This window comes from Schizosaccharomyces cryophilus, assembly GCF_000004155.1.
Source record: "Schizosaccharomyces cryophilus OY26 unplaced genomic scaffold supercont4.1, whole genome shotgun sequence".
NCBI classification, from domain to species: Eukaryota; Fungi; Ascomycota; class Schizosaccharomycetes; order Schizosaccharomycetales; family Schizosaccharomycetaceae; genus Schizosaccharomyces; species Schizosaccharomyces cryophilus.
In genome coordinates, this window is record NW_013185624.1 from 1,071,517 (window position 1) to 1,096,112 (window position 24,596).

At 38.2% G+C, this 24,596-nt stretch overlaps 14 protein-coding genes and 2 non-coding genes across 16 annotated transcripts; 7 read left to right on the forward strand and 9 right to left on the reverse strand.

Moving 5' to 3' along the window:
• Nucleotides 1-25: 25 nt before the first annotated feature.
• On the forward strand, nucleotides 26-412 carry SPOG_05710 (uncharacterized protein; the record flags this gene model as incomplete). Its single annotated transcript, XM_013166681.1, has 1 exon — nucleotides 26-412. A coding segment is annotated over one exon (308 nt), but the record flags the coding sequence as incomplete, so codon positions are not given.
• An 81-nt stretch (nucleotides 413-493) lies between these two features.
• On the reverse strand, nucleotides 494-614 carry SPOG_16136. The gene has a single exon (XR_001203057.1). It is a non-coding gene; the product is annotated as a 5S ribosomal RNA (ribosomal RNA).
• A 572-nt stretch (nucleotides 615-1,186) lies between these two features.
• On the reverse strand, nucleotides 1,187-1,809 carry SPOG_04585 (uncharacterized protein; the record flags this gene model as incomplete). Its single annotated transcript, XM_013166584.1, has 2 exons — nucleotides 1,187-1,545; nucleotides 1,740-1,809. The coding sequence occupies 2 exons, from the start codon at nucleotides 1,807-1,809 to the stop codon at nucleotides 1,187-1,189; spliced, it is 429 nt and encodes a 142-aa protein (XP_013022038.1).
• A 1,451-nt stretch (nucleotides 1,810-3,260) lies between these two features.
• Nucleotides 3,261-3,375, reverse strand: SPOG_16137. Its single transcript, XR_001203058.1, has one exon. It is a non-coding gene; the product is annotated as a 5S ribosomal RNA (ribosomal RNA).
• A 692-nt stretch (nucleotides 3,376-4,067) lies between these two features.
• Nucleotides 4,068-4,503, forward strand: SPOG_04586 (uncharacterized protein; the record flags this gene model as incomplete). The annotated part of the gene is made up of 2 exons (XM_013166585.1): nucleotides 4,068-4,176; nucleotides 4,376-4,503. The coding sequence occupies 2 exons, from the start codon at nucleotides 4,068-4,070 to the stop codon at nucleotides 4,501-4,503; spliced, it is 237 nt and encodes a 78-aa protein (XP_013022039.1).
• Nucleotides 4,504-5,509: 1,006 nt separating this feature from the next.
• Nucleotides 5,510-7,758, forward strand: SPOG_04587 (ribonuclease H2 complex subunit). The gene has a single exon (XM_013166586.1). It carries the CDS (start codon nucleotides 5,889-5,891, stop codon nucleotides 6,774-6,776), a length of 888 nt encoding a protein of 295 aa, XP_013022040.1. The 5' UTR covers nucleotides 5,510-5,888; the 3' UTR covers nucleotides 6,777-7,758.
• On the reverse strand, nucleotides 6,827-8,181 carry SPOG_04588 (RNA exonuclease). The gene is made up of 5 exons (XM_013166587.1): nucleotides 7,815-8,181; nucleotides 7,660-7,737; nucleotides 7,522-7,607; nucleotides 7,327-7,392; nucleotides 6,827-7,283 (listed from the first exon to the last, which is right to left on the reverse strand). Exons 1-5 carry the CDS (start codon nucleotides 7,960-7,962, stop codon nucleotides 6,933-6,935), a joined length of 729 nt encoding a protein of 242 aa, XP_013022041.1. The 5' UTR covers nucleotides 7,963-8,181; the 3' UTR covers nucleotides 6,827-6,932.
• On the forward strand, nucleotides 8,145-10,700 carry SPOG_04589 (CK1/CK1/CK1-G protein kinase Cki1). Its single transcript, XM_013166588.1, has 3 exons — nucleotides 8,145-8,501; nucleotides 8,568-9,792; nucleotides 9,832-10,700. The coding sequence occupies exons 1-3, from the start codon at nucleotides 8,376-8,378 to the stop codon at nucleotides 9,837-9,839; spliced, it is 1,359 nt and encodes a 452-aa protein (XP_013022042.1). The 5' UTR covers nucleotides 8,145-8,375; the 3' UTR covers nucleotides 9,840-10,700.
• A 118-nt stretch (nucleotides 10,701-10,818) lies between these two features.
• SPOG_04590 (DNAJ domain-containing protein Scj1) lies at nucleotides 10,819-15,570 on the forward strand. The gene is made up of 4 exons (XM_013166589.1): nucleotides 10,819-10,981; nucleotides 11,053-11,141; nucleotides 11,228-12,207; nucleotides 12,261-15,570. The coding sequence occupies exons 1-4, from the start codon at nucleotides 10,901-10,903 to the stop codon at nucleotides 12,305-12,307; spliced, it is 1,197 nt and encodes a 398-aa protein (XP_013022043.1). The 5' UTR covers nucleotides 10,819-10,900; the 3' UTR covers nucleotides 12,308-15,570.
• SPOG_04591 (TIM22 inner membrane protein import complex subunit Tim54) lies at nucleotides 12,403-13,823 on the reverse strand. The gene has a single exon (XM_013166590.1). The coding sequence runs from the start codon at nucleotides 13,563-13,565 to the stop codon at nucleotides 12,507-12,509; it is 1,059 nt and encodes a 352-aa protein (XP_013022044.1). The 5' UTR covers nucleotides 13,566-13,823; the 3' UTR covers nucleotides 12,403-12,506.
• SPOG_04592 (sporulation protein Meu14) lies at nucleotides 14,034-15,316 on the reverse strand. Its single transcript, XM_013166591.1, has 2 exons — nucleotides 15,227-15,316; nucleotides 14,034-15,178 (listed from the first exon to the last, which is right to left on the reverse strand). Exons 1-2 carry the CDS (start codon nucleotides 15,282-15,284, stop codon nucleotides 14,262-14,264), a joined length of 975 nt encoding a protein of 324 aa, XP_013022045.1. The 5' UTR covers nucleotides 15,285-15,316; the 3' UTR covers nucleotides 14,034-14,261.
• On the reverse strand, nucleotides 15,503-16,943 carry SPOG_04593 (FKBP-type peptidyl-prolyl cis-trans isomerase). Its single transcript, XM_013166592.1, has one exon. It carries the CDS (start codon nucleotides 16,912-16,914, stop codon nucleotides 15,817-15,819), a length of 1,098 nt encoding a protein of 365 aa, XP_013022046.1. The 5' UTR covers nucleotides 16,915-16,943; the 3' UTR covers nucleotides 15,503-15,816.
• A 108-nt stretch (nucleotides 16,944-17,051) lies between these two features.
• SPOG_04594 (deoxycytidyl transferase Rev1) lies at nucleotides 17,052-20,384 on the forward strand. The gene has a single exon (XM_013166593.1). The coding sequence runs from the start codon at nucleotides 17,391-17,393 to the stop codon at nucleotides 20,226-20,228; it is 2,838 nt and encodes a 945-aa protein (XP_013022047.1). The 5' UTR covers nucleotides 17,052-17,390; the 3' UTR covers nucleotides 20,229-20,384.
• SPOG_04595 (COPII-coated vesicle component Sec13) lies at nucleotides 18,477-21,594 on the reverse strand. Its single transcript, XM_013166594.1, has 2 exons — nucleotides 21,521-21,594; nucleotides 18,477-21,450 (listed from the first exon to the last, which is right to left on the reverse strand). The coding sequence occupies exons 1-2, from the start codon at nucleotides 21,554-21,556 to the stop codon at nucleotides 20,593-20,595; spliced, it is 894 nt and encodes a 297-aa protein (XP_013022048.1). The 5' UTR covers nucleotides 21,557-21,594; the 3' UTR covers nucleotides 18,477-20,592.
• A 197-nt stretch (nucleotides 21,595-21,791) lies between these two features.
• On the forward strand, nucleotides 21,792-22,929 carry SPOG_04596 (vacuolar sorting protein Vps20). Its single transcript, XM_013166595.1, has one exon. It carries the CDS (start codon nucleotides 21,970-21,972, stop codon nucleotides 22,621-22,623), a length of 654 nt encoding a protein of 217 aa, XP_013022049.1. The 5' UTR covers nucleotides 21,792-21,969; the 3' UTR covers nucleotides 22,624-22,929.
• SPOG_04597 (uncharacterized protein) lies at nucleotides 22,759-24,515 on the reverse strand. The gene has a single exon (XM_013166596.1). The coding sequence runs from the start codon at nucleotides 24,405-24,407 to the stop codon at nucleotides 23,154-23,156; it is 1,254 nt and encodes a 417-aa protein (XP_013022050.1). The 5' UTR covers nucleotides 24,408-24,515; the 3' UTR covers nucleotides 22,759-23,153.
• Between the last annotated feature and the right edge of the window lie 81 nt (nucleotides 24,516-24,596).

Sequence of the window (24,596 nt, forward strand, 5' to 3'; positions counted from 1 at the left end):
CCGTTATGTTTGCTAACAAAATTAGACTTTCCTTTACTCACTGTCAGAATAACAAGAACTTTTGCACACGTTATAATAGGTGTTTCAGTCGTAATTGCAGTCTTAGTTGGATGTGTCGGAGCTGCTGGAGTTTCTGTTGTTAGTCTTGTGTGCTGGGGATTTTATAACATTCTTGTTTTTGGCCTTGGACTGAAACTTGAGCGCTCAGCTGAAAACATTGGCTCGCCTACGCTGCCCAGACATCAACAAAGGGACGACACAGTGGCACCTCTGTCGACGACGACCAGGAATGAAGAAATCGAGCGTCAGAACAATCCTACCACTCAAAGTTAACACTACGTTGTTTACCTTTCTTATTATTATTACTGTTATTAAAAATCGCAATTGAATACGATTATTTCATTTCTTTTCATTGAACTTGTAATTAGTCTTTTGTCACTTAGAAGCAATAGTAGTAGACGTATAAAATAGAAAAACAAAAAGAGAGGAAAGGAGCCTACAGCACCCCGGATTCCCATGTTGTCTCCAACCATAGTACTAACGAGGCCCTCAGACTTTTTCACTTAACTGCTGTGATCGGACAGGAACTGGTGTTTTCGCCTAGGAATGGCCGTAGTCACCAACATTAACTTTACCAAACTATTTGTAGAGAGAATACCTTGACAATATATGCTTTTTTCTAACGATCAATACATTTTTTAATTGTCTTCTCGTTGGGATGCATTCTTTTAGAAAACGATTTATAGAAACGCTTCATTATGAGTCTCTTCCGTTGCCGAAAAAACTGCGACAACAAATTGCATCTGGCTTTGTCAAAACCCTATAAGAAAGTGTCGGATACATTTTGGATTTTAGAAAAATAATAGAATCTTTGAAGTTAAGCTTGATTGAAAAGATCTTACATTCTTAATATAAAGTTTCTCGGATTTTATATAGGTTACTATTAAGAATCATCAACCATCAAGAATAATTCATACATTTCATAGAACTAGGAAAACTAGACAGATAGGTTTTCTTAGCTATACCATTACGGTCAATTATGTGATTCTAAAAAGGCGAATGGGCATTACTCAAATAACGTAGAAAAAACTGCAACTCTGAGCCAATTGCTTCAATTGCAAGAAGTGAAAAGCATTTCATAACCTCGTAATAAGCAGAAAAAGGAGTTCAGTTCTGCTCGTAATATTTATCCATGATGACGAGATCTAAGTCTTCCAGTCCTTCGATTTGGTGTACTATTTTGGTTTTCTATGTCTTGAAGGTTTTCATTGCTGTCTGAAAACTCGTATAAAACATCCTGGTACGTAACAAAACCAACACAATCCGCGAGTTTTCTTTTAAGGGACTTTTGGGGATCGTTCTCGTCGTAGCTACATCCATATCCCTGGATGTACGTTTTCAATTGAGTAGTTGGATTCAAATTTTCAACGTCGGAGATAGTTGTTAGCTCAGGCAGATCAATTGGAGGTTCCTGTCCATTAACAAATGGAATCGGTTTTGTATCTTTCGCGACGACTCTGTTGATAATATTTTCAGACCTCTGCGCTGAAGACCTTGTTTTGTTAACTTTGGGATCAATTTAATGGCATTGTAAATAGACATCACTCTTATTATTCAGGAAAATACTGTTCAAATTTTCAAGTTTTTCTTCTAGCCTTATTTGTCCATCTCGGAGGCTATTTTGTCCATGTTCTAGAATAGTAAATTTCTGGTTGAATTTCTGGTCAAAGGTTTCAAACATTCCACGAATTTCAGACAAGTCATCTCGTGGACGAGTCTCTCCTCGAAGTTTGGATACAAGTGCTTCATGAAGGCTCGCCAATTTGCTTCTAAACGAGTCAAACTGATCTCCAGGAATTGCCTGTGAGAATTCAGCTATGAAACGGCTTAAGGAAACATAAGAATCATCAGATGGTGGAGGAATTCCAAATGGGTTCGTAAATAAATCTTGACTCATCCTTGAAAAAGGGTCAGCGAAAGCGAAGTGTGTAGCAACTATTGGTCACAATGAAAAGGTGTTGGTTGTTGTTTTGTTTGTTTTTTAAGTTGCGACACTTGCTTGGGAGGTCCCCCTGTTGTCAAAACTACGGTGCGAATAGAGATACCTCCACTTCATTAAATGTTTAGCGAACTCGAAGGCATTGATAGTCATCGTGTCATAATTGGAACCTCGTTAACATTTATTATATAACTATCCTATATAAGAATGGAATATTAACGAATAATGATAAATATTCATTAGCTTAAAGAATTGTGCTTGATAATAAGTAAACAAAAAATTGAAAATGCAAATTTCTCTTTGAATGCAGAACATACGATTAAAGATTTACTAACGTATGGTTATCAGTACTATTTAAAAATTAGTAAGATTTGAAGTTTTACAGCGAAATCTTTAGATCGGAAGATTTGACTGATCAGGCTAAATAAGATTGACACTTAGTCGTTTTCATTTAGTTAATCAGATCCCTGGACATATTACTATCACTCTACGTAGTACTAACACGTCCAATTATAATAGACAACTTTGTAATGGTACTTATTACTTCCACTCGATTTACATTCTCATAACGTGTGAGATTTCTCCCGTGACACATCGGACAGGACGCTGGTATTGCAAAAAGGGTTTTGTTAGGATTATACATATTAGTATAGTATTCGATAACGAAATGTTCCTCTAATAGCAACACAACGGCTTGAGAGTAGTGGTAAAGGTCATTGAAAAATTCTCCGTAACCATCTTTATTGTAATAACCTAGGCTGGCCATGGAAAACAGAATAAATCTTTGAGATTGGTGATATATGAAGATGGGGCTTTGTCCTTACACTACTGCTTATTCTCTTCGTTTGACCAAAAGACACTTTTACTTGTGATTGTTTAGAAAACGAGGTATTGATTTACTATAAAAACAGGATAATAATAAACAAACAAGAGTGGTATAAAATTCTGTAGCAAAACTTATACGTGTCTTTACTATTGTTTTATTGTTGTTGGTAGTGCTGTTTCGGCATTACAGTATTTTTGTATAATTAGCGTCGCAGGATACTTGAAACTTGAGATGAAACTATATGCACTCATACCAATTTAGTCTTATTCTTATTTTGATTTTGATTAACACATTGTTAATTGTTTACTGTTGGTTGCTCCATCTATAATACATTAGGCATGGCGATAAGAAGCACAATTACGATGTATAGGAATTAGCTAAAAACAAGTTTTCAGACAAACCGTTCAAAAAATGAAAAAAGAGGGAAAAAAGAAGAGCCTACAGCACCCCGGATTCCCATGTTGTCTCCAACCATAGTACTAACGAGGCCCTCAGACGCTTAACTGCAGTGATCGGACGGGAACTGGTGTTTTCGCCTAGGTATGGCCGTAGACACTTATCGGCCTTTTATTAAATATATAAATATAAATTATCGCATCTTACAAGATTTCCCTTAACTTTTCCTGCCTAATCAATCATGTATCATTATTTACTGTAGACATAATGTTACTTTATGAGTAACCTTCCAAATTTCAAGATACTATTCGATTTGCGTTTCGTATTTATTCTTCCTGTGTATTCATGTTTCAATGGTATGTGGTTCCTTTGATAAGTTGTTTTATGATCAGATTTTGATGTGAGAATCAATATACAAAATTTTTCCTATGGATACTAAAAATACTTTCACAATGGAAAAGGACTAAGCCTTAGATATTGTATTATCTTCATGCTAAAGGCTTTTTATTAGTTTTGTATTTTCAGACTAAGTGGGAAAACCTATAACTGATGACGATACGACCGACGTACACAAAAATCAGCATACGATAATGCCTGTTCGGAAAAAAAATAAACATTGAATAATCCACATTCATCATAGATAGAGCTAGAAAAACTTCAAAGAAACCAGATATACTGAGATTTACACTGTTTCATTTGACGTTGATTACGACAACAGGTATGATGACAGTATTCACAAATGTTGTGTTTGCCTTGTTTTTATTGCAAGTGCAACCAGGAACTGTAATTAATGCATAATTAATACAAAATTACAATTCTAAGACAGATTCATGCCCACAATTCAAAATGTTTATACTGGAAGAAAAACCAGAAAAGGTTTACAACAGATCTAAGGATGTTCCCTGCCCTGGTTCCTTTCGGAACATCGTTAGATACACGAGAACACAAGAGAATAGTAATAGTTAAGTTCTTTTAACCGCCAGAGATTTCAACAACTTGCTAGGACCTGCCTCAGTGAGATCTGGAATCAATCACAGACCATCATAGATCTGATATATGTACGACTGATTTGGATGGACAGAAGACAAGTAAAACTAAAGAGAAAAAAGGATTGTTAGTAATTTCATGATAGTAGCTACCATCTGATTAGTTAGAGATTCCTTTCTCTGAACACACAACCGAACTTGCAGACGCTCATGCAAAGAACGTCTTTCAAAGCATTCACCTAAAGCATGAATGGAGGGAGGGACTTCAATGGGTTGCCGATTCTGCCATACGCTGAAATTGCTGGCTTAGCAAAACTATGGTGCTTCCATAGGGAATGTAAGAGATAAAGAAGGAATTGCACATAATTTAACATTTGCTGAAAAGACACTCAACCTGATATATGACCCATTATTAGGATTGGAGAAATTAATGACGGGGTGTTTATGATTTGGGTTAAAAAAGTGAAAAGCTGGTCCTTAAAGTATTTTACCTACGAAAAATTGTAGGAATAATGAAAGAACCTAATAGAAAAGTACTCTCTGTCCTATTATTGAATATCCTTTTGTAGAGGAGGTTTAGGAGGCTTTTTCGTTTATATCTGGCAACGAACGTACTAACTTCAGTGGATGATTTGACTGTTTCAACAGCGTTTGTGATACAAGAATGCAAATGCTCTTTTCGTAAAGATCAAACAAACGGGCTCAAAACAAGGAATCATGTTGCCAGCATAATAAAGAAGGCCAACTAGAATCTCTTCGTTTTGATGAAATTGATGACCCTCTTATTGTCCATTCGGTAGTCAAATTAAATCTAGAGTTCCATGTCGTTCAGACCGACTAATCAAGAACAATGAATAAAGGCAGATTAAGTATTGCCAATTATATATAGCAGTATATGCTGGTACCACGGCGGACGTCAGATCTATTAAGTATAACATAACATTGAAAAACCCAAACTTTTGTAACTCGTCAGGCGGATGATTCAAGTACTTTGCAACACCAAAAGTAACTAAACATAATCCAAATATTAAGATCTAGAATTTCTTTCTCAGGAATCATTTCGCAAATGTATTTTTTCGTTTGTTTCCAGTCAGCAGCACTGAAAAACAAATACTGACGAATTAACTAGAATGCTTTGTTGAAGAAGAATAAACCCAATTTCTATTTTGAAATATAGTGAAATATCCTTTCATTCCATATTACTAGTAAATGTTCAAACGGTCTTGAAACCAAGCAGTTGGCATTGTTGTAAAAAAAAAAAAAAAAAAAAAAAAAAAAGAAATCTGCTCCGCAGAACACACCATACAGAAAAGAAAAACTAACCCGAATTTTATTCCAAAATTTTGTATATTTTTGTTTCTTCCTTTCTACATTGTTGAAAGGAAGACCTGACCTACAAATCGTAGCGACTCTTAAACTAGTAATTTCAAAATTTGTGGATTCGTTCTTTCTCAGGGAGTGAAATGGTTTCGTACTAGACAACAATTTTCTGTTCATTTAGGTTTGTTTAATTCTTATTTCTTTAGACATTTTTTCCTTTGTTAAAGGGAGTTATACCCTTATTTTGTCATTCGTTTCAATACAGGTTTTTACTTATTTTTTGTGAATTACTGTTACCAAAACCGTAGCAGAATTCTCTTTACTCCATCATTATCTGTTTTTTTACTCGATCATCCATAGTATGGCTGGAAAAGTATTTCTTCTTCCCCAAAATTCCAAAAGTCAACAGTTGGTAGAACTTTTACACCCAGTTACCAGACATGCCCTCCGATATTTATTAACTTCTGACCAATTGTTGCACATTCTAAAGGTTGGTGACTCTAATCAGCGACGTTCTTGGTTTGTAGGAGATCATATTGTCTCTGACGGACACGTCTATATATGCACTCCAGTAGATTTAGTGATTTTTATGCTCCCTGTGCTTCAGGAGTTGACTTGGAATCGTCGATCTGAACCCTGCCGTTTCATATCCTTCGATGATATATTGGATCATTTTAATGCCCAAGGGGCTCATTATTCACGAGTTAGTCGAGTCCTTGAGTCAAAGCTAGAAAATACCGTACATCGCATATGTAAAGTCAATGCAGCAATAGGATCATTGCCAAGAACTTATCAACTAGATAAAGATGCCGTGATTCAGATGCTTCATCGAAAATTAAGAGTTGCTGAAGAAAACCTGCCAACTAGTATCATTCGTGAGCTGAATCATCAGTTAGCACCATTAGATTTGGACAGCCCTATTCCTGGAGACATGTTCCAGTTGGCATGCAAAGAGCATGCTGCATATCTTGTTTTTGAAGACTTTTCCAAAGACTGGTTTAATCAGATAGCTTCTTGGGAGAAAGAATTACTATCTTTGCATATATACGTGGAACAACTAGCCGAAGAACGGAGAAGACTGAAAGAAAAAGAAGAAATGTTGGTTTCCCGGAAACGGCCTCTTGGTGTAAATAATGACTCAAATGCCATAAAGTCAAAATCTACAAAGGGTAATAGTGGGACTAGGAAATCTAAGCAGTTTTCTGGAGAAGGCATGGCAAAAATATCTTCATTTTTTCAAAAAAAATAAGATACCCTTTTCTATACAACCATCACGCTACTTTTTTAGTGTTTCTAAAAAGAGAAAGTGAAAAATACTTTTCGTTTTTCTGAATAAGATTGTTATTTAACCTTCATTTGTTCCAAAATTGTAACTATATTTTATTTTATCCTTCTGTTGCTTCCATTAATGAAGCCATTTGGATCGAAAATATTCAAGTTCGTGAATGCTTTCCATGATATCAGACAATGCACGGTGGTCTCCTTTTTTCTCGTAGGGACGAATATCAGGGCGCCAACGTTTCGCTAATTCTTTGATAGTAGAAACATCAACAATACGGTAGTGCAAGTGCTCAATAACTTTGGGCATTTCAATGGCTAGAAATCGAACGTCAGCATGAACGCTGTTTCCAGCAATGAGAGCTACACGTTTTTCTGAGACATATTTTTTAATGTAATTCAATAGCTGTCTTTCCACTTCTTGAACGGAAAGAGTGCTTGTTCTGCATTTCTCAGTTAAACCTGATTTGCCATGTTGCTAGAAGTTAATATTAGCATTTCGTGCCAAAAATCTTTCTTACCGCTATACACCATTCATTCATGGAAGCTAACTGCTGATCACTGAGATGAATCACCGCATCAAAGGACTGTTTATACAGTTAGATAGCACGTCAAGGTAGCCAAAAAATAATTTCTTTGATCCTCCCTCGTAAACCTCTTTTCAGCTTTTAAGGAAAAAAGACTAGGAAGAGTAAAAGGAGAATAAACAACTATACCTCTGAAACCGGTTTCAAATTACCATCAGTAATAATAGCGGCCACTTCCATTAGAACGTCTTTACCAGCCTCTAGGCCGGTCATTTCTAAGAACCCTGTCAGTCTCTCCTTGAACAAAGTATGTATTTCATTGCTTACCACAATCGATCCAAACAAGAGGATTGTCAACAGAAGACATGTTTGTAACTAACGGTGAGTACAGGGAGTGGAAAGATCCTTGATAGAAAATTAGCCAAAAAGATTCACATGACTTGACTTGTATGTATTCCTCGTACTTGACAATTTCAACATACTTGAAATACAAGCTTGGTAAGAAAGTGGTTGCAACTTGTTCAATCGAATTTTTGTCTGCCAAAACAAAGGTATGACAGATTTAGAAAACAATAATCTTTTAGAAAAATACTTTAGCTCAAAGAATGGTTTTGTTTTCAAACAAAACATGAACGAATCCACACCTAACTTTATCGTTTTTGAGACTTACTTACAAGTTTTGGTTTTTTTTTCTAATCCTTTTTAATTAAAAAATTAATTTATTATAAATGAAAAATCAATCTTTGTAAAGAAAGCAGCGTATATTTGAACTAGCGGTGATCTCGAAATAAGGACTCGCTGCGTGAACTGCACTTCCTCTCACGTACCTTCCGTGCAACAAACGTACCCACTTCCATTGACCCATTTTAAGTAGAAAAGACCCTATAAAGAAGAGTTATTCTTTTATAAATTAACGGGTCTTTTCATTAAAGAACTAACTTTATTGGTAGTCGTGTAAAAAGACGACTTTAGAGTGACATTCTTGTATGAACAAAGAACGTGCTGCATTTGCCAAAACGAATTAACGAAAAGAACGCTGAAAGATGACGGGACAGGCAAATGTTGTAGGCATCCATTATAAAGTCGGCAGAAAGATTGGTGAAGGATCTTTTGGTGTCATCTTTGAGGGGACGAATTTATTGAACAACCAACAGGTTGCTATTAAGTTTGTAAGCTCATACGAACGATGAGGAGTTTTAAAGAATAAAGAAATTTACTAACGATACTTTTTTCAGGAACCAAGACGTAGTGATGCTCCTCAACTCAGAGATGAATATCGCACATATAAGCTCCTGGCAGGATCTCTGGGAATTCCCAATGTGTACTATTTCGGACAGGAAGGCCTTCATAACATTCTAGTCATTGACTTGTTAGGCCCTAGTTTGGAAGATTTGCTCGATTTATGTGGCCGCAGATATAGCGTCAAAACCGTTGCTATGGTTGCTAAGCAAATGATAGGTCGTGTCCAGGCTATCCATGAACGAAGTTTGGTATACAGAGATATCAAGCCTGACAATTTTTTGATTGGACGACCCAACACCAAGCATGCAAATATGATCCATATCGTCGACTTTGGCATGGTAAAGTTTTACCGTGATCCTGTTTCAAAGCAGCACATTCCCTATCGAGAGAAGAAGAATCTTTCAGGTACAGCACGTTATATGTCTATCAACACCCACTTAGGCCGAGAGCAGTCTCGACGGGATGACTTGGAGGCACTTGGTCATGTCTTTATGTACTTTCTTCGCGGAAGCCTTCCCTGGCAAGGTCTCAAAGCTGCTACAAATAAACAAAAGTACGAACGCATTGGGGAAAGAAAGCAAAATACCCCTTTGCGAGAACTGTGTGCTGGATTTCCGGAAGAATTTTATCAATACATGCATTATGTCCGGAATTTGCCTTTTGAGGCTACTCCCGATTATGAATTTTTGCAATCCCTATTTCAAAAAGTGCTACTTAAAATGGGCACGAATGATGATGGCGGTTTTGATTGGAATTTACTGAACAATGGTAAGGGCTGGCAAAGTTTACGCAGTGGCCGAAGCCATGAAGCGAATACGCACCGCCCAAGTAAAGCTCCTGCTCCCAAGCAAGATCCAAAAGCTTTGGGGCCTCAGAATCGCTTGAGCACCCGTAAACTTGTATCCAACTCGTCGGCAATGGAACATGGTAATTCTCAGACGCAACCCAACTCATCTAATGCACAAGATTCACCGGAAATAAACGTCCTAGGAAGTGAAAAAAATAGAATTGACAAACCTCCCCTTTCAAGAGATCAAGCTGGCGTACGGCCTTCGCAGGGCGTGCCTCAAGAACAGCAGGTGCCTAGAGGAGAGGTTCCAGCGGTTAATGGCGAGCAAACACGAAGGCCCGATAAATATGTTTCAAAAGAGACATCTGGAAATAAGAAAAGATCGTTTTGGAAAAGTCTGCTATCTTGTTGTGCTGCCCCAGCCGAAGGTAAGAATTAGTCAAAGACAAAGCTTTGCTAACTTTTAGACGCTTAAGCTTAGCCTTACTCGATAAGGTACGATATTATGTCTACTTCACCTTCTACGGTCCTCTATCGGTGTACTGTTTATAACTTTCTTTGCTGTTTTACTTCCTTTTTAAAGTACATAAGTAGCAAATGCACTTTCCAAGACACCTCTGGATCATATTGACTATCCATTGATCTAAACAGTTTTCTCCTTTTACCTTTTGTATACGCTATTTCTCTTTTTTTAATGAAGAAAATATTGTGGACTCGTTGTTTCTGCTATCCTATTTTTTTGAAAAAAACTTCTACTAAAAGAGACGAATTTGAATTTGCACGAAACGCTTTGAGGCTCTTTCATTACAATTCTCTGATGTTTCTCTTTATGTGGCTTTTCCTCTTTTCCTCTCCGTAAAAACTGTCTTTTTGCGTGTGTTGCTTTTAATTTTGCATCTATAACATTACATTTCGTTTCTGCAAATGTGCTTGTTGTATGCAACTTAGCTTAACGTTCTTCCTAAGTTGCCGCCGCGTTCACCTCTTTAACTCAATGACTAACTAACGACTCGGTTGAAACTGACATGTAAAAGCCTTTTTGTAAATATTATTTGAATTATGCTAACTATGTCGCACATTTACGATATTTTGAAGCAAATGTTGATTTTCGTTCGTAATGGGGTTGAAAGAGTCTATATCGTTGCAAAGTTGTCATGAATGTGCATTTCTTTCCTTGGGATTTTCTCTCTTATACTAATTAATTGTTTGTTTTATTTTTCGTTGGGCAATATTCATTAATTAATAGAGCATGTGACATGTATCAACTTAAGTATTCTCAGTACTGGTCAACCCAAACTTATAATTTGATTTAGTAGATATAAACAAAACTCCTTCCCAAGTTGTACAGAGATTACTAGTAGCTTCTGAGTAACTGGTTTGCCAAACGTTCTACTTCGGATTTCCCGAGGGTTGAGCCACGGAATTTCCGTTACTAGAGGTTCTTTTAGAAAACACGGCGAACGAAAACACACAAACAGCCAGTTGCCTTAACAGAGGATTCACCTCGTAATTAAGGTATAGATACACGTTCCCTATATGCATTTCAATCTTTTACATATAGTTATCGGGCTATTTCTCTGTTTTCGGACTATTCTTGCCGCTGCCGATTACTACAAGGTAAACAAGCGATTGAATGGTTTTAAGCGCTACAGAAGTTTGGATTTGTTTGCTGACAAGATAATGAATAGGTTTTGGGAGTGGGTAAAGATGCCTCTGAAGCAGATATCAAAAAAGCATACCGTCAATTAACAAAGCAATGGCATCCTGACAAAAATCCGTAAGTAAAGGATCATCAGAAAGAGTAGAAGCTCTTTCGTAAAAAAAAATGCAAAAGTTAAATGGAAATACTTATTAACCAGGTAGTGGAAATGAGGAAGCTCAAGAAAAAATCATTGAAATAAACAAGGCTAACGAAGTACTCTCGGACCCCGAACGACGAAAAATATACGATGCATACGGTGAAGAAGGATTGAATGGTCAGCCACAAGGAGGCCCTCGCGGAGGCGGGTTTGGTGGATTTCCTGGTGGTGGATTTGGATTTGACCCTTTTGCTGACATCTTTGAAAACATGTTTGGGGGACGCCGTCGTCAAAATGCCGTTCGTCGTGGTCCAAGCATTGAACAAGTTGCTCAAATCGATCTTTCCTCTTTCTATACTGGTGGTATCATGGAAATAGAATTACCCGTGAAACGCATTTGTCACGTTTGTCACGGTAAAGGATATAATCCCAAGTATTCCGAAGAAAAAGCAATTCATTCCTGCCCCATTTGTGGTGGAGTTGGATTCCGAGTGTTAGAACATATGATTGCGCCTGGTTTCCGTCAACAGATGCGTATGCCTTGTGATGCGTGTGGTGGAAGAGGCCGTACTATCAAGCACAGATGCCCTCATTGTAAAGGAGAGCGTACTGCCGAAGTACGAGAGAAATTCACGGTTGAGGTACCCCCTGGTGCTCCTCAAGATTTTCGAATTACGTTTTCTGGTAAATCGGATGAAATCCCTGGACTTGAAGCTGGTGATGTAGTTATTATACTTCAGGAAGCTGGTGAGCAACTTGGTTGGGTTCGTAAAGGCAACGATTTGTACAGAAAAGAAACGATATCATATCAACAGGCACTTTTAGGTAACTGGAAGAAAAAGATTCAAAAATTAGATGGATCGTTCTTCGAAATCAAGCGCTCTGCTGGCGAGGTAATTCATCCCGGTCAAATTGAGCGTATCAAAAATCAAGGAATGCCTATCTACAATACCCAAAAAGGTAAAACTACATCAGCTATTGGTAACGCCTTCATAGAGTGGGAAGTAAGGTTCCCCAAGAAATTAAAAGGAAAATTCTTAAAGGGTATGTATACTCATAAAACGGTTTCCCATATGACAATTGCTAATTTGCTTTAGACTTAAATAACTTATTCTCTAAATACGAGGATGTGGATGAGTTGTAATAAAAAGGAGAACTTTTTGTCTCTTAACTATTTAGACTTTTGTAACAAGTTTATATGGATATCTTGTTGATGATTCCGCCTATGCACTACTGTTTACGGATGCTTTACGAAAATTGGTCATTCTACTATAAAATAAATTCAAAATTATATTCTTATACTGATCTTATCGTGCAGTCTCTTTTCTTCTAGTCATCTAAAGCTAGAGATTATCTTCGTAGTCATCTCCAGTCTTGTAGATTCTTAAATTTTGAAAAAATCGTCTTTCTTCAGTATTCTCCATAAATGGAGCGGTCCATATATGACCATCAGCATGTTCTCTTGCAGTGTACTGTTTAGGCCAGTCGGCTTCCTCATCCTGCAACAACATAGGGCCATCGGTCTTTGGAAAAGGAACAGTTTCAAGATTAAGGACGACGTTTTTGGTAATCTCACCGAGTTCTTCGGCCAAGTATCTCCTTTTAAAGAAACGATAAATGCGCTTTGGGGTATTAGTGAAGCCGAGAAGGTGTGGTAGGGGGAAAAGAGCGACAAGATCAATTAGCCCAGGAGGCACATCTTCATTAACAGTTAGATTTCTACTAAGTGAAATGTCTTCTGCAGGAGAAGCCGATTTTTGCTCCGAGGTTTCTGATGACTCAGAACCATTTGTCTCCTGCGGATTTGATTGAGGGATTTCGGTGGTTTCTGGGTTTTCTTTGGGTGGTTCTTGTTCCTTCTTCATTTCATTTACTGCTTTTTCATGATATTCATCGGAGAAAGCATACTTAATTCCATAGAGGAATTCTTTCAAGGCATGTCTACCGAACAACAGATTAACGCTAGGTTCCTCACTTTCTTTCAAAAATGACTTAAGAAATTTCTCTGCTTCAGGTACGTCTGAAATCCCATTTCTTTTTTTCCAAATTGATCTTGCAATTTGTTCTAGTAAATTACCCTCCCCTTTGGATTCAAAAACTTCAAAGTCTACAGCAGCAGCATTTAAAATTGGACGAACATATTTTTCAAACTCTTCTCTTGCTACCCATATTCCGTCGCCAGGAGGACCATGAAGGTATACTCGAACTTTTCTCGGCAAAGCTTGAGGCTCCAAAGGTGCTTTTGAAAGATGAGCTACCTGGGAGCAATACTTTTGAACAGTTAAATTTCTTTGGTGAGTATCGTAGTAAATACCACCGGATATGCAGCCCACCACTCCCAAAAAAATTGACATATTCCTGCCAGGCAAGTAGCTCTTCATAGTATTCAGCATCGAGGACATGGTTGCCAATACTAAAATAGAAATAATCTAATATAAAACAAGGAATTGCCTCTTGTTAAGATTTCGTGGAGGCCTTGGTAGTTTGAAATTTTACGAACGACTTCGTAAACGGTTTATCGTAACCAGATATAATAGATGACTGAACACTCCAGCAATACGAGAGCTTTATAGGATAAAATAGAATATCTAAGAAAATGCCTTTTCTACTCAGAATAGGGATATGATGAATTAGTTTAATAGTATGTGCGAAGTTGGGAAATGTTGGTTTTCCACGCCAATGTTTGTGTCCTCTGTGTGTAAAGAATTGGTCCTTTGATGATGCTCAGGAAGGACAAGAACTTTCTTAACATGAGTTAATAGACCTTAGCTTTTCTTGTTTTACTCTTCCAACTACGTTTTGTTTCATTTTTACGAATCGCGGAATGGAAACGTTTTAACTCAATACTTGGGTTACTTTCTTTCTCTTTCTTTGGGCTTTATTGATCAGTATTTATATTTTCGAGTCGCATAAAATTTTAGCTATGTAAGTATGCTAAACTTGTATTCTGGTATATTTCGCAAATGGGAGAAAAGACTGCTTGATAATTTAAAGATATTCATTAGAAGGAGAGAAGTTTTAGGTTCTATAACGCGGGCCCGCAAGCGGAAAGAGGATAAGAGACTAGTTGATGAGGAAGATTTCTTGGGATCGATGTTTTACAACAAAACAGTTGACTTCGCCTGTAGCTCTTTTTGTTTCTGCTCCTCTGCGATAGTAGAGAGAAGTTGCGCTTTATAGGCCTCTGCATTGGATGTAAAACTTTGAGAAGGAACATTTTTTACTTGAAGTACATTCTGCTCGTTTTCTACGGTAGGAGAGGGATTACTCTCCGAAAGCTGAAGCGAACTAGAAGAACTTTTCATGGGAGTATCATCAAATTTTCTTTCTTCAATGGATAGCGGAGCCAATAGTCTTGTCATGGAATCCATGCATTGGTGCATGACTTCAGCAGCATTCTTTTTATTATAAGCGGCGGGATTATCGCCCGGGTAAACAACGTCGTCATTAATCATGTCTACTAAAAGCCGTGCATAATATCCGAGAGTCATTTGTTTCTGAGCTCGAATTTGGAACGCATCCATCATTTGCTGGAACGACGACTTCATAACTTCTCGGATCTTGTTATCCAGTTGCATTTCTCCAACGAGATTTTCGGCTTCCGTACGAACCAATTGGTTTTGTAGGTCTATCAGACGGGGAGAAAGTGGATCCTTTTCTTCTTCTTTTTCAATGGATGCCACTAATCGTTGGCGATGCGCCCTTGATGGAGCGATGCTATCTTCCATGTCACGAATTCCTTTCAATTTCAGTCGGCTTTCATCAAATTGCTTCACGAATTCCAATTCACTGTCACCAAGCTCACTGACTAAAACGCCTAATTTGTCACTAATGTCATTTATACTGAGGCTCCTAGTTCTGGATCCCCAATCACTTAAGTAGCCCCCAAACTGACCAAGACCCTTTCCAGCTTGACGATAAGCATCCACAGACGACTTTCCTGATTTAATCATGCGATGGCTTCTCTTGGAATCCTCAGTATGAGATAATTCCTTTAGTTTGCTTATAGAAAATCCTACTAAATTAGACTCTGCTGCATCCTAGACTATTTTTATAAACTTACCACCTTTATGAAGGCCTTTAACAAGGCCATTCTCCCGAAGAGACTCTCTTCGTTGCATATTTAGGTGCTTTGATCTAGATATGTGTTTTGTTTACATTCGCTGCCACTATATACTATACACCCCCAGTTCGTCTGACGAACAAAACATAAACAAGGATCAGTAATTGTGTAAACAAACATCAAAACAATAAACACCACTTAGTGAAAATACACTTTCTTTTATTTTCATACGAATTAAAACAACCTTTCTGACTACTTGCCTTCCAGACTAACTATGTTTTACGATATATAATATTTGAACTGTCGATACCATGTACTTTAAAATACTATCATCCATACTTCTTACACCTTTTAAAACCTACAGCCACCAATCTATACGAGTATTAGTTGATATGAACCCAAAATTGTAAAATCCCAATTTATCCAGAAACCGATACCATCCTAGTATCTACCCTAAACTATTTTTTTATGACCCAAAATTAGGTGTAACTGATGTTAATATCGAATCCAAAACATCGATGTAATTATAATATCCATTTAAAATTTTGGAATGAAGAGTAAATCCCGGGACTATCGCTTCAGCGATAGCTTTAGTGTACACGGACAAGCTTGACTTCAAAGACCAAAGTAGAATTCTTAGGAATACCTGGAATGCTCTGATTACCGTAGGCCATAGGAGCAGGAATGACAATCTTACGTTCACCGCCTTCATTCATACCAGCAACGCCGATATCCCAACCACGAATAACTTCACCACGACCCAAAAGGAAAGCAAAAGGTTTACCCTTGGTATTCTTATCAAACACCTTTCCGTTTTCAAGCTTACCAATATAGCGCATTTCGACCTTCTTGCCATTAGTAGCAGCAGTACCGTTTCCAACCTTAACATCAGTAACGGTAACACCTCCCTTTAATGTGCGAGTTTTAGGTTGTTGCTTTTGTTCTTGTTGCTGTTCCTTTTTGGCAGCAGGACCAGTGGGACCTTGCTCGAGTTTCTCAGCAAAAGCTACCTTTTTCTCTTTGTTGGACTTCTCGGTCTTTTGCTTCTTGTTTTCATTCTTTTGAGGAGAAGCAGTTTCTTCTTGATTAGTGCGCTTCTTCTTAGGTTCCTCAACCTTTTTGGCGGGAACATTGTCTAACTCATCTTCTTCAGATTCTTGTTCCTCATCGTCTTCCTCTTCTTCTTCCTCAGAATCTTCTTCATTCTCGTCCTTTTCGTCGCTCATGGTGTCAACCAAATCATCTTCACTGGGAGACAAGTCATAGTCTTCGTCGTCTTCTTCATCATCACTGTGATCGTGATCTTCCTCTTCGTCGTTTACTAAGAAGTTACCAGAAAGATGGACAGTAGCGTCTCCTGAAGTTCTGAAAAAAACCTCATCTCCAGGGGTGATGGTCAAGTTCAAAGGTTGCTGGTATAAAGAGCCAGGCTTCAAGGTGCACAAAACAAACTCACGCTGGCTTTCTTCGAGGAGCTCCTTCATTTGCTCATCCATTTCTTCATCTTCCTCTGTATCTACAGGCATACTGGGGCGAACCTTGACCCAAAGAGTTGTGGTCTTGTTAGATTTTTCACTAGCATCGACCGACGCCATTGTCAAGTGAATTGATGCGTCTGTGGATTCCTCTACAGCAGGAATATCATTTCCTTTAACAGAAAGGCTATAAACGGCAATTGGAAGAGACATTTTCTATTTAAACCTTGGAGCTGAGGTGGTGGAGGATGGAAAATTTTGACCCTTAAAAGGGTGTCTTCTAACCAGACGGGGAAGGGTAATGCACGTCTGACTTGGCGCGTTCGGCTTTAATTAAATGCACGGAGAGCGCGCATCACAACAAACAAAAAATAAAAAGTCTCTGATTTTGCATTTATTTCACAAAGGGTGTTGAAGTCGTGCATAAGAAATATTTTTTGACTACTTTTTTGAAGGGAGGATATGTTGGCCTTTGAGTTTTCTTGTTGTTTTTTGGTTCTTTGGATAAACATTAGGTTTCTGTGATACGTAAACAGACTTTAACAGGAAGTAGTTTAGACGTCTTCTTCTTCTTCCTATTTGCTTTAATAAAGTTGCTGCTTTGTTAATTGAATGCCATACTATTTGTTTCTCGAAAATTTTTTAGGCTTTGGTTTCTTCAGCAGTATCAGAGTTCATTGTATTTGAGGATGGCTTTGCAGCGAAAAAAGCGAGAGCATCCAAGTGGAAATGCTGATTTTAATGAGATCGAGGACGAAGCTTATGAGAGTGTAGGGTTTCATGACTATGGAGATTATTTTGAACGAAAGAAGAGAAAACTGCAAAACCAGAATGCTGCACTCTATAAGGATATGGAAGATTCATCGAAATCAAACCTTTTTGAGGGACTCAGTATGGCCATAAATGGTTATACAAATCCTTCGTATTCAGAGTTACGAACGATGATAATTCAAAATGGAGGAACCTTTGTGCAATATGTGGATAGAAAAACAAGCATTTCTTTCCTCATTTGCTCATTTTTAACACCGTCAAAGGCTATTCAATGGAAACACCATAAAGTAGTGACTCCTCAATGGATAGTCGATTGTGTTCGGCAACAAAAGCTTTTACCTTGGATGAACTATCGTGCTGTTCAGCCTGCCGCTTCACAGTCTTTACTTGCTTTTCCTGATGCTTTCAAGAAATATGATCCCCAAGTGTCTGAGCAGCTTCATGAATCCTCGGAAGTCGAAGGACAACCTCAAGATGCGCTGCCAAGTTATCATTTAGAACAGACAGAGACAAAAGAAAACAAAGATGAGCTTTCCAATCGTCTAGATTCTCTATCTAGATCAGCGTTGCACAATTATCACCTATTAAAAAATCCAAACATTCGAAAATCCACTACTCAAAATCCAGAGTTTCTTCAGAAGTTCTTTGATTCTTCTCGGTTGCACCATCTTAGCACCTGGAAGGCTACTTTAAAAGAGGAAATTCAAATTATGACGGCTTCTTCTTCTAGCCTTACTTCTACAGGGAACATAAAGAGCGGAAATAAGCAGCATTATATAATGCACGTTGACTTTGATTGCTTCTTTGCCTCAGTGTCTACTAGAAACGCACGTGAGCTACAGCTGAAACCTGTGGCTGTTGCCCATGGTATACGAAATTCGGAAATTGCTAGTTGTAATTATGAAGCTAGAAAGTATGGGATTAAAAACGGAATGTTTGTTTCTACGGCCAAGAGTCTATGCCCTTCTTTGGTACTTGTAGATTATGATTTCGATGCATATGAGTCTGTTTCACGAGAATTTTATTCTGTTTTAGCCGACACTCCTAATGACTGTTTGAAAGTAATTAGTATAGACGAAGCCTTACTTGATTTAACAACTCATGTTGATTCTTTCGAGGAATGCACCAAGGTCGCAGAGTCCATTCGTACGCGAGTTAGAACTAAAACGAATTGCGATGTCAGTGTGGGTATTGGATCGAACGTTTTACTAGCAAGACTTGCTTTACGGAAAGCAAAGCCGCACAATATATTTTACATTAAGGATGAAGATGCATGTGAGTTCTTGCAGTGTCTCTCTGTTCAAGATTTACCCGGTGTTGGTCCCTCGCAGTCTTTCAAGCTGTTTGACTTGTATGGCGTCAAAACTGTAGGAGACTTACAACAAATAAACAAGCATGGTCTTCAGGAAACATTTGGTGTTAATTATGGATTGCACTTGTACAATATAGCTCGAGGAGTCGACACTAGTCATATAAGTAATGAAACCCCGCGTCGGTCTGTCTCTGTCGACGTGAATTGGGGGGTTCGTTTTATATTTTTGGAAGATGCAATGGACTTTTTGAAACGCCTTTTAAAAGAGTTACTAATTCGCATGTCCAAATGCGATGTCGTGTTACATCAACTTCAACTTCGGGTTTTAAAGCGAGCAGAAAATGCTCCGTTTGATCCTGCTAAATATTTAGGTGCCGGTGAAGTTACGACCTTGACGAAATCTGCAATGTTTACTTCTGCTACTAAGTCGTTCGATATCCTTTTCAGACAGGTAATAAATTTATATACATCTCTGAATGTGGATCCGGGAGATGTGCGAGGAATAGGTCTTCAGGCATTAAAAATTGTGAAAGATGATAAAAACGAAAGAGTGTTTAACTTTAATGCGCCGCTAAAAACTCCTCATAAACAAATCCTTCCTGGTCCATTGAATGAACAGCAAGGTCAAAATCAAGGTAATGAAAACATTGAAGCTTCTTCGACATGTACCACTTTCATTCCATCAACTCCGTATGATCTTCCTTCGGCGTCGCAAGTGAGTCCAAGTGTTTTGGCCCAACTGCCTCAGTCTATGCAAGGAAACATAAGACGACAACTGGAATTGCAAAATAAAAGAGTTGATGAAATTCCAAGTCAGTTGGATCCATTATTTCTGAAAGAATTACCTACACCGATCAGGAATGAGGTAAAGGAAGATCATGAAATTACTATCAATAGACGGTTAAAATTGAAAAGTCATGTGCAGCCGAATGACAATATTCCGACGGAGACGGCGAAAAAAATTCAGCAGCAAGATGCTTTCGAAAAGATGTTGAGGCCAAACAAGAAAGTAAAAAAGCAGTACATCCCTCAAGTAGATCTTCAGGTGCTGGAAGAGCTTCCGAAAGAGATTCAAGAAACTGTACTAGAGGAAACTAAAGTAAATCGTTATGACTTAGCTCGGGAAGTAAAAATGATCCCAAATCCTGTCATTACTTTTCAGCAAAAACAATCAATTAATGAACTTCGAGAACTGCTTGCTAGATGGTACGAGAAAACACCAAGAGGTCCTAATTCTCGTGATGTTGATTACTTTTCTAAGTATCTTGGCCGTGTTATTCGAGAAGAGCGAAATTTATTAAAAGTACAAGCTTTAATTCGATGGCTCCAGCAACTGAATCGCAAAGATAAAATAGGAGCTTGGCAAATGGCAATAGAAAAAACCGTTGAGGTAGTCCAAGAAGCATGTTTTATAAGGCAAACACCTCCTCTCGTTTTGTTGTAAATAACCGCATGCGTTATGTTTCGTTTATGTTTTTTATTTTTATTTTTTATTTTTTATAATTTTGGTTAATACGTTTGTATATAGTTTTAATGGATAATTCATATCAGAGCAAGGCGACTCATATATATGAAAGTACTGGAATTTTTTCATGAGCGGCATGGCATACAAGGAACTATGTGAAAAGTAATCTTTGTCGTGGATAAAAAAGAATATACATAAGATTTTCATCTATCACTAAACCAAAGATGGAATGTCGTAGAAAATTCAAAGGAGTACAAGTGCATTATAGCCGTAAAAAAGTAATTAAGCATGGCAAAGGCCAACAAGAGATCAAAAGGAAAGAAATTAGAGGGAAGGATTGGCTTTAACCACTCAATTCATTAATCAATTGCCATTTTTTGTGGGATTCTTTGAAAAGGTATACCTTGTTGTCACCACATGATACAGCGAGAATATTGCCTGACAGAGACCAAGAAACACGCCAAGCGACGTCTGGGAACTTTTCTTCGGTTAAGGGAGTTTTTTGCCAGGGGTTTTCACCTTCCTTTGTCCATATAAAAACGTTCTTGTCCTGGGAAGCAGATGCAAGGTAAGTTTTGGTAAGGCCAACACTGGGAGCCCAGGCAACATCTCTAGTCCAGTCGACATGGCCAGTAAGAGTGTCTTCTGAAACCCAATTGTTAACATTAAAATCGAAGGCCCAGATCTTAACGAGATTGTCGCATCCTGCAGTAGCTAACTTCTTAGGACCTGTAGCAGGGGACTGACCGACGATGGAGCCCGAGAGACTTGGGGGAGACCAGCAAACGGCATTACATCCAGAATCGTGGGTGGAAAACATCCTGGTATCATACGAGCCATCATCTTTGAAATCCAAAACGGAAACCTTGCCATCCGAGCTAGCACAAGCAAGAAGAGCCCCGTACTCATGAGGAGCCCAAGAAACGGCATTGACAGAAGCTTGGTGAGCACTATGATCAATCAACTGTCTCCAGACACCATCGACTTCACGCCAAACAATTACATGGCCGTCATACGAAGCAGAAGCAAGAATGGTGCCAAATTTAGGATGGGCCCAGTCTAACTGCCAAACAGGGCCTGTATGACCATGGAGAATTTCTAATAATGTTTGTTGATTATTTTCCAAAGAGAACACCTTAATGGTATGGTCAGAAGAGCATGTTGCTAAGCGTTTTCCATAGTAATCCAATATCGCATCGTGCTACCGCAGCTGTTAGTTTCACATTTACCACCGAATCTTCGAAATATCATCCTTCTAACATATTCCTTACCATCATATCATCATGCTGTGAGTCTATTGTAGTCATTTTTCGTGAAATATCTTATTGACTAGTGTTTGTAGTTGGATACTTGGATTTCTTTCGTCTAAACATTAGAATTCTGTGTTACCCATCGCTAATGTTTACTGCTGTTTATTGTGAGTATACGTTATAGAGCGCTAATAAACAAAGAAAAGGTGCACAGACCATTACTTAGTGAGTTTGAATGCTTTGGACTTAAAGCTCTTTACTGACGTAGAAAGTACAACGTAATTTACCTAGGAAAGAACCATAGAATAAGAGTAAGAAATGTTTCTTTCTAGCGTTAGATACCTTGCAATTGAAAATTTTGTATTTTTACATAGAAAAACAGTTGAAATTGAACGGTTAAATACTCGAAAACCTGCGTGCACGAAACCTCCAAGGAGTACGAATGATCCCCTCATGAGTTGGAAATCAACATGGGAGCCTACAATAGTAAAATAAGTGATCGTGATCGAAGTATTCTAAAAATAAAGGAACAGAGAGATAAACTAATACGATACCATAAGCGCTTGGAACGAATTGAGCAATTAGAAGTGAATCTTGCTCGAAAGTGTCTAGTCGATAACGATAGAAAGGGCGCATTGAAAGCATTGTCTGCTAAAAAGTTCTATTCTGGATTGATTGAACAATCATATGGTCAATTGGGAAATATTGAGCAACTTCTTTCTTCTATAGAGTTTACACTCATTCAACAAGATGTCTTATTTGGTCTTCAAGAGGGCTCGAGTGTTCTTCAGCAATTGCAAAAGGAAATGCCTTTAGAGAGAATTGACAAGATTTGCAATGATCGCGATGAAGCTAGTCAGTATGTTGAAGAAGTCAATGTGATGTTGCAGGGTAAAATGTCAAGAGACCAAGAAGACGAAATTCAAGCTGAACTGGACGCTCTTATCCAAGAGCAGGATCACCACCCAAACGAAAGACAACTAGAGGAAAAGCACCCTACTCTTCCTACAGTTCCTCAGACAAAACCGAATTCTGCTGCGGAAGTAAATTCGGAAACCTTGTTTCATCCAGACTACATTCCATCTGCGGCTGACGACGACAAAAGGCAAGCCCTTCCAAGTTGAAGATACCTCTTTCTAAGTGGTTCCATTTCGTGTCTCTCTTTTGTTTCCTATATGTTTATTACTCTATCATTTTCACTTGCTGTTTTAAGATTTCAGTTTAGGCCTTATTTACAAAAACATCTTGTCTTGCTTTACGGCGATACCACATGATGCTTCAAATCCATATTTATTAATCAAATTCTATAAAAATTATTTGAATTATATTATCTCAAAAAAACAAAAAGAATAAAAGAGAGATTGAATTCCTAAGCAGACATTTTCAGCGCCAAAAAATTCAAACTGTCAAGTCGTAGACTGACATTTTCCATATTTAATTTTTAAAATGTCATCATAACAAAAGAATTCCATTACAAAGAGAGAGAGAGAATAAGAGCTTGAACAGAAAACGTAAACGATTTCATACAAGTATTATCGGTAGAACACATAGAAAGAGCATGAATGAAAAGATATGGCTCTTTAATGACGAAAAAAAAATAAATTAAAAAAGTAAAGAAGGATCCAGAATTATACAAATTCTTTCATGTCATACTTCACATCAAAATAAAAATTGCAAGGCTTGCAAAACCAAAGGCGGAAGCTAAAGCAGGAATTCCATAAAATTTGTTTGATAAGGAAGTTAAAGAATTGGAAGAGCTATCCACAACAACTAATAAAACACTAGAATCTGTCGACTTTGACGTATAAGTACTTGAATGACCGCTTATTGTTGCGACAGTTACTTTGTAGATAGTAGATGGTCGGTAAGTCCTGCTTGCACTAGTAACGTAGGAAGAGCTTGCTAAATGAACCGGAGAGGATAATAGACGCGAACGAGGACGAGAGCGAGAACGCGAAGATACAGATGAAGACTTTAAGTGAACACTACTCGAAGATGAAGCAGAGCTTGAAGATAAACTCGAACTGGATGAGCTAGTCGTTTTAGGAACACTTGACAATGAGGACGACGAGCTAGATCCACTTGTTGAAGAAGAAGTCGAGCTCAAAGGATAATAGGAAGAAGAAAACAATGATGATGATGACGGCGACGAAAAGGAAGAAGAGAAAGATGATGATGGCGAAAAGGAGGAAGAAGGCGACGATGACCAGGAAGAACTAACCATGGAGTCTGTTGATGAGCTAGAGCTCGGAAGGATAGAAGATGAAGAATCAGGTGATGAGGTAGATGAAGGATTCGAACTGAATTCTGAAGAGGACGATGATGCTAAAGAAAATCTCGAGGAAGTATCAGAACTGCTTTCACTAGTACTATGGCTAGTAGTGGATGCAGGAAAACTAGATAATTCACTGCTGGCGGCAGAAGCATCAGATATTGAACTGCTAGGACTTGAAGAAGTAGAAGAAGTAGAAGAAGAAAAGATGGCTTGTGAAGATGAAGGAGCAGAAGAAGATGCGCTCGAAGTTGCACTAGTACCGGCCGAAATTTCAGACGAGGAAGACTCAACGGTGGTGGACGAATCGGGTGCCGTCGATGAACTCGGTGAGGAAGAAGGCGAAGACCCACTATAAGAGCTACCATCTGAAGTTTGCACAGCCGAAGAAGAGTAGTCACTACTCATAGGACTGTTGCTGCTCGTATGGTCACTACTATAGCTACTCTTCCCCCCACCGGTTTGAAAAGCAGCTCTTGCATAACGACTGAGTATTTTTCCTTCATAACTCGATGCAGTAGGAACTAATCTGAGGGAAGTTACATTCCAAACTGGTTCCTCCTTTATATACGGAGCATTATAGCAGTGGACGACATATATAATCGCCAAGCAAAACAACAGAGAGTAACGGTTCATTAAAGCAGAACAGGTATCGAACTTTTTCTTCCGTTTATTTTAATTGAGTATTTCCTCAATCTGAACGAATTTACACCAGTTCCTCCCGTCCCTTAAAAAGAATGGTAGTAGTAGGTGTGAAGTATGGGGGGTCGAAACTTGTAAGACACCAGATTAGCTGAGTGTAATAGGAAAGCAAATATGAAACAA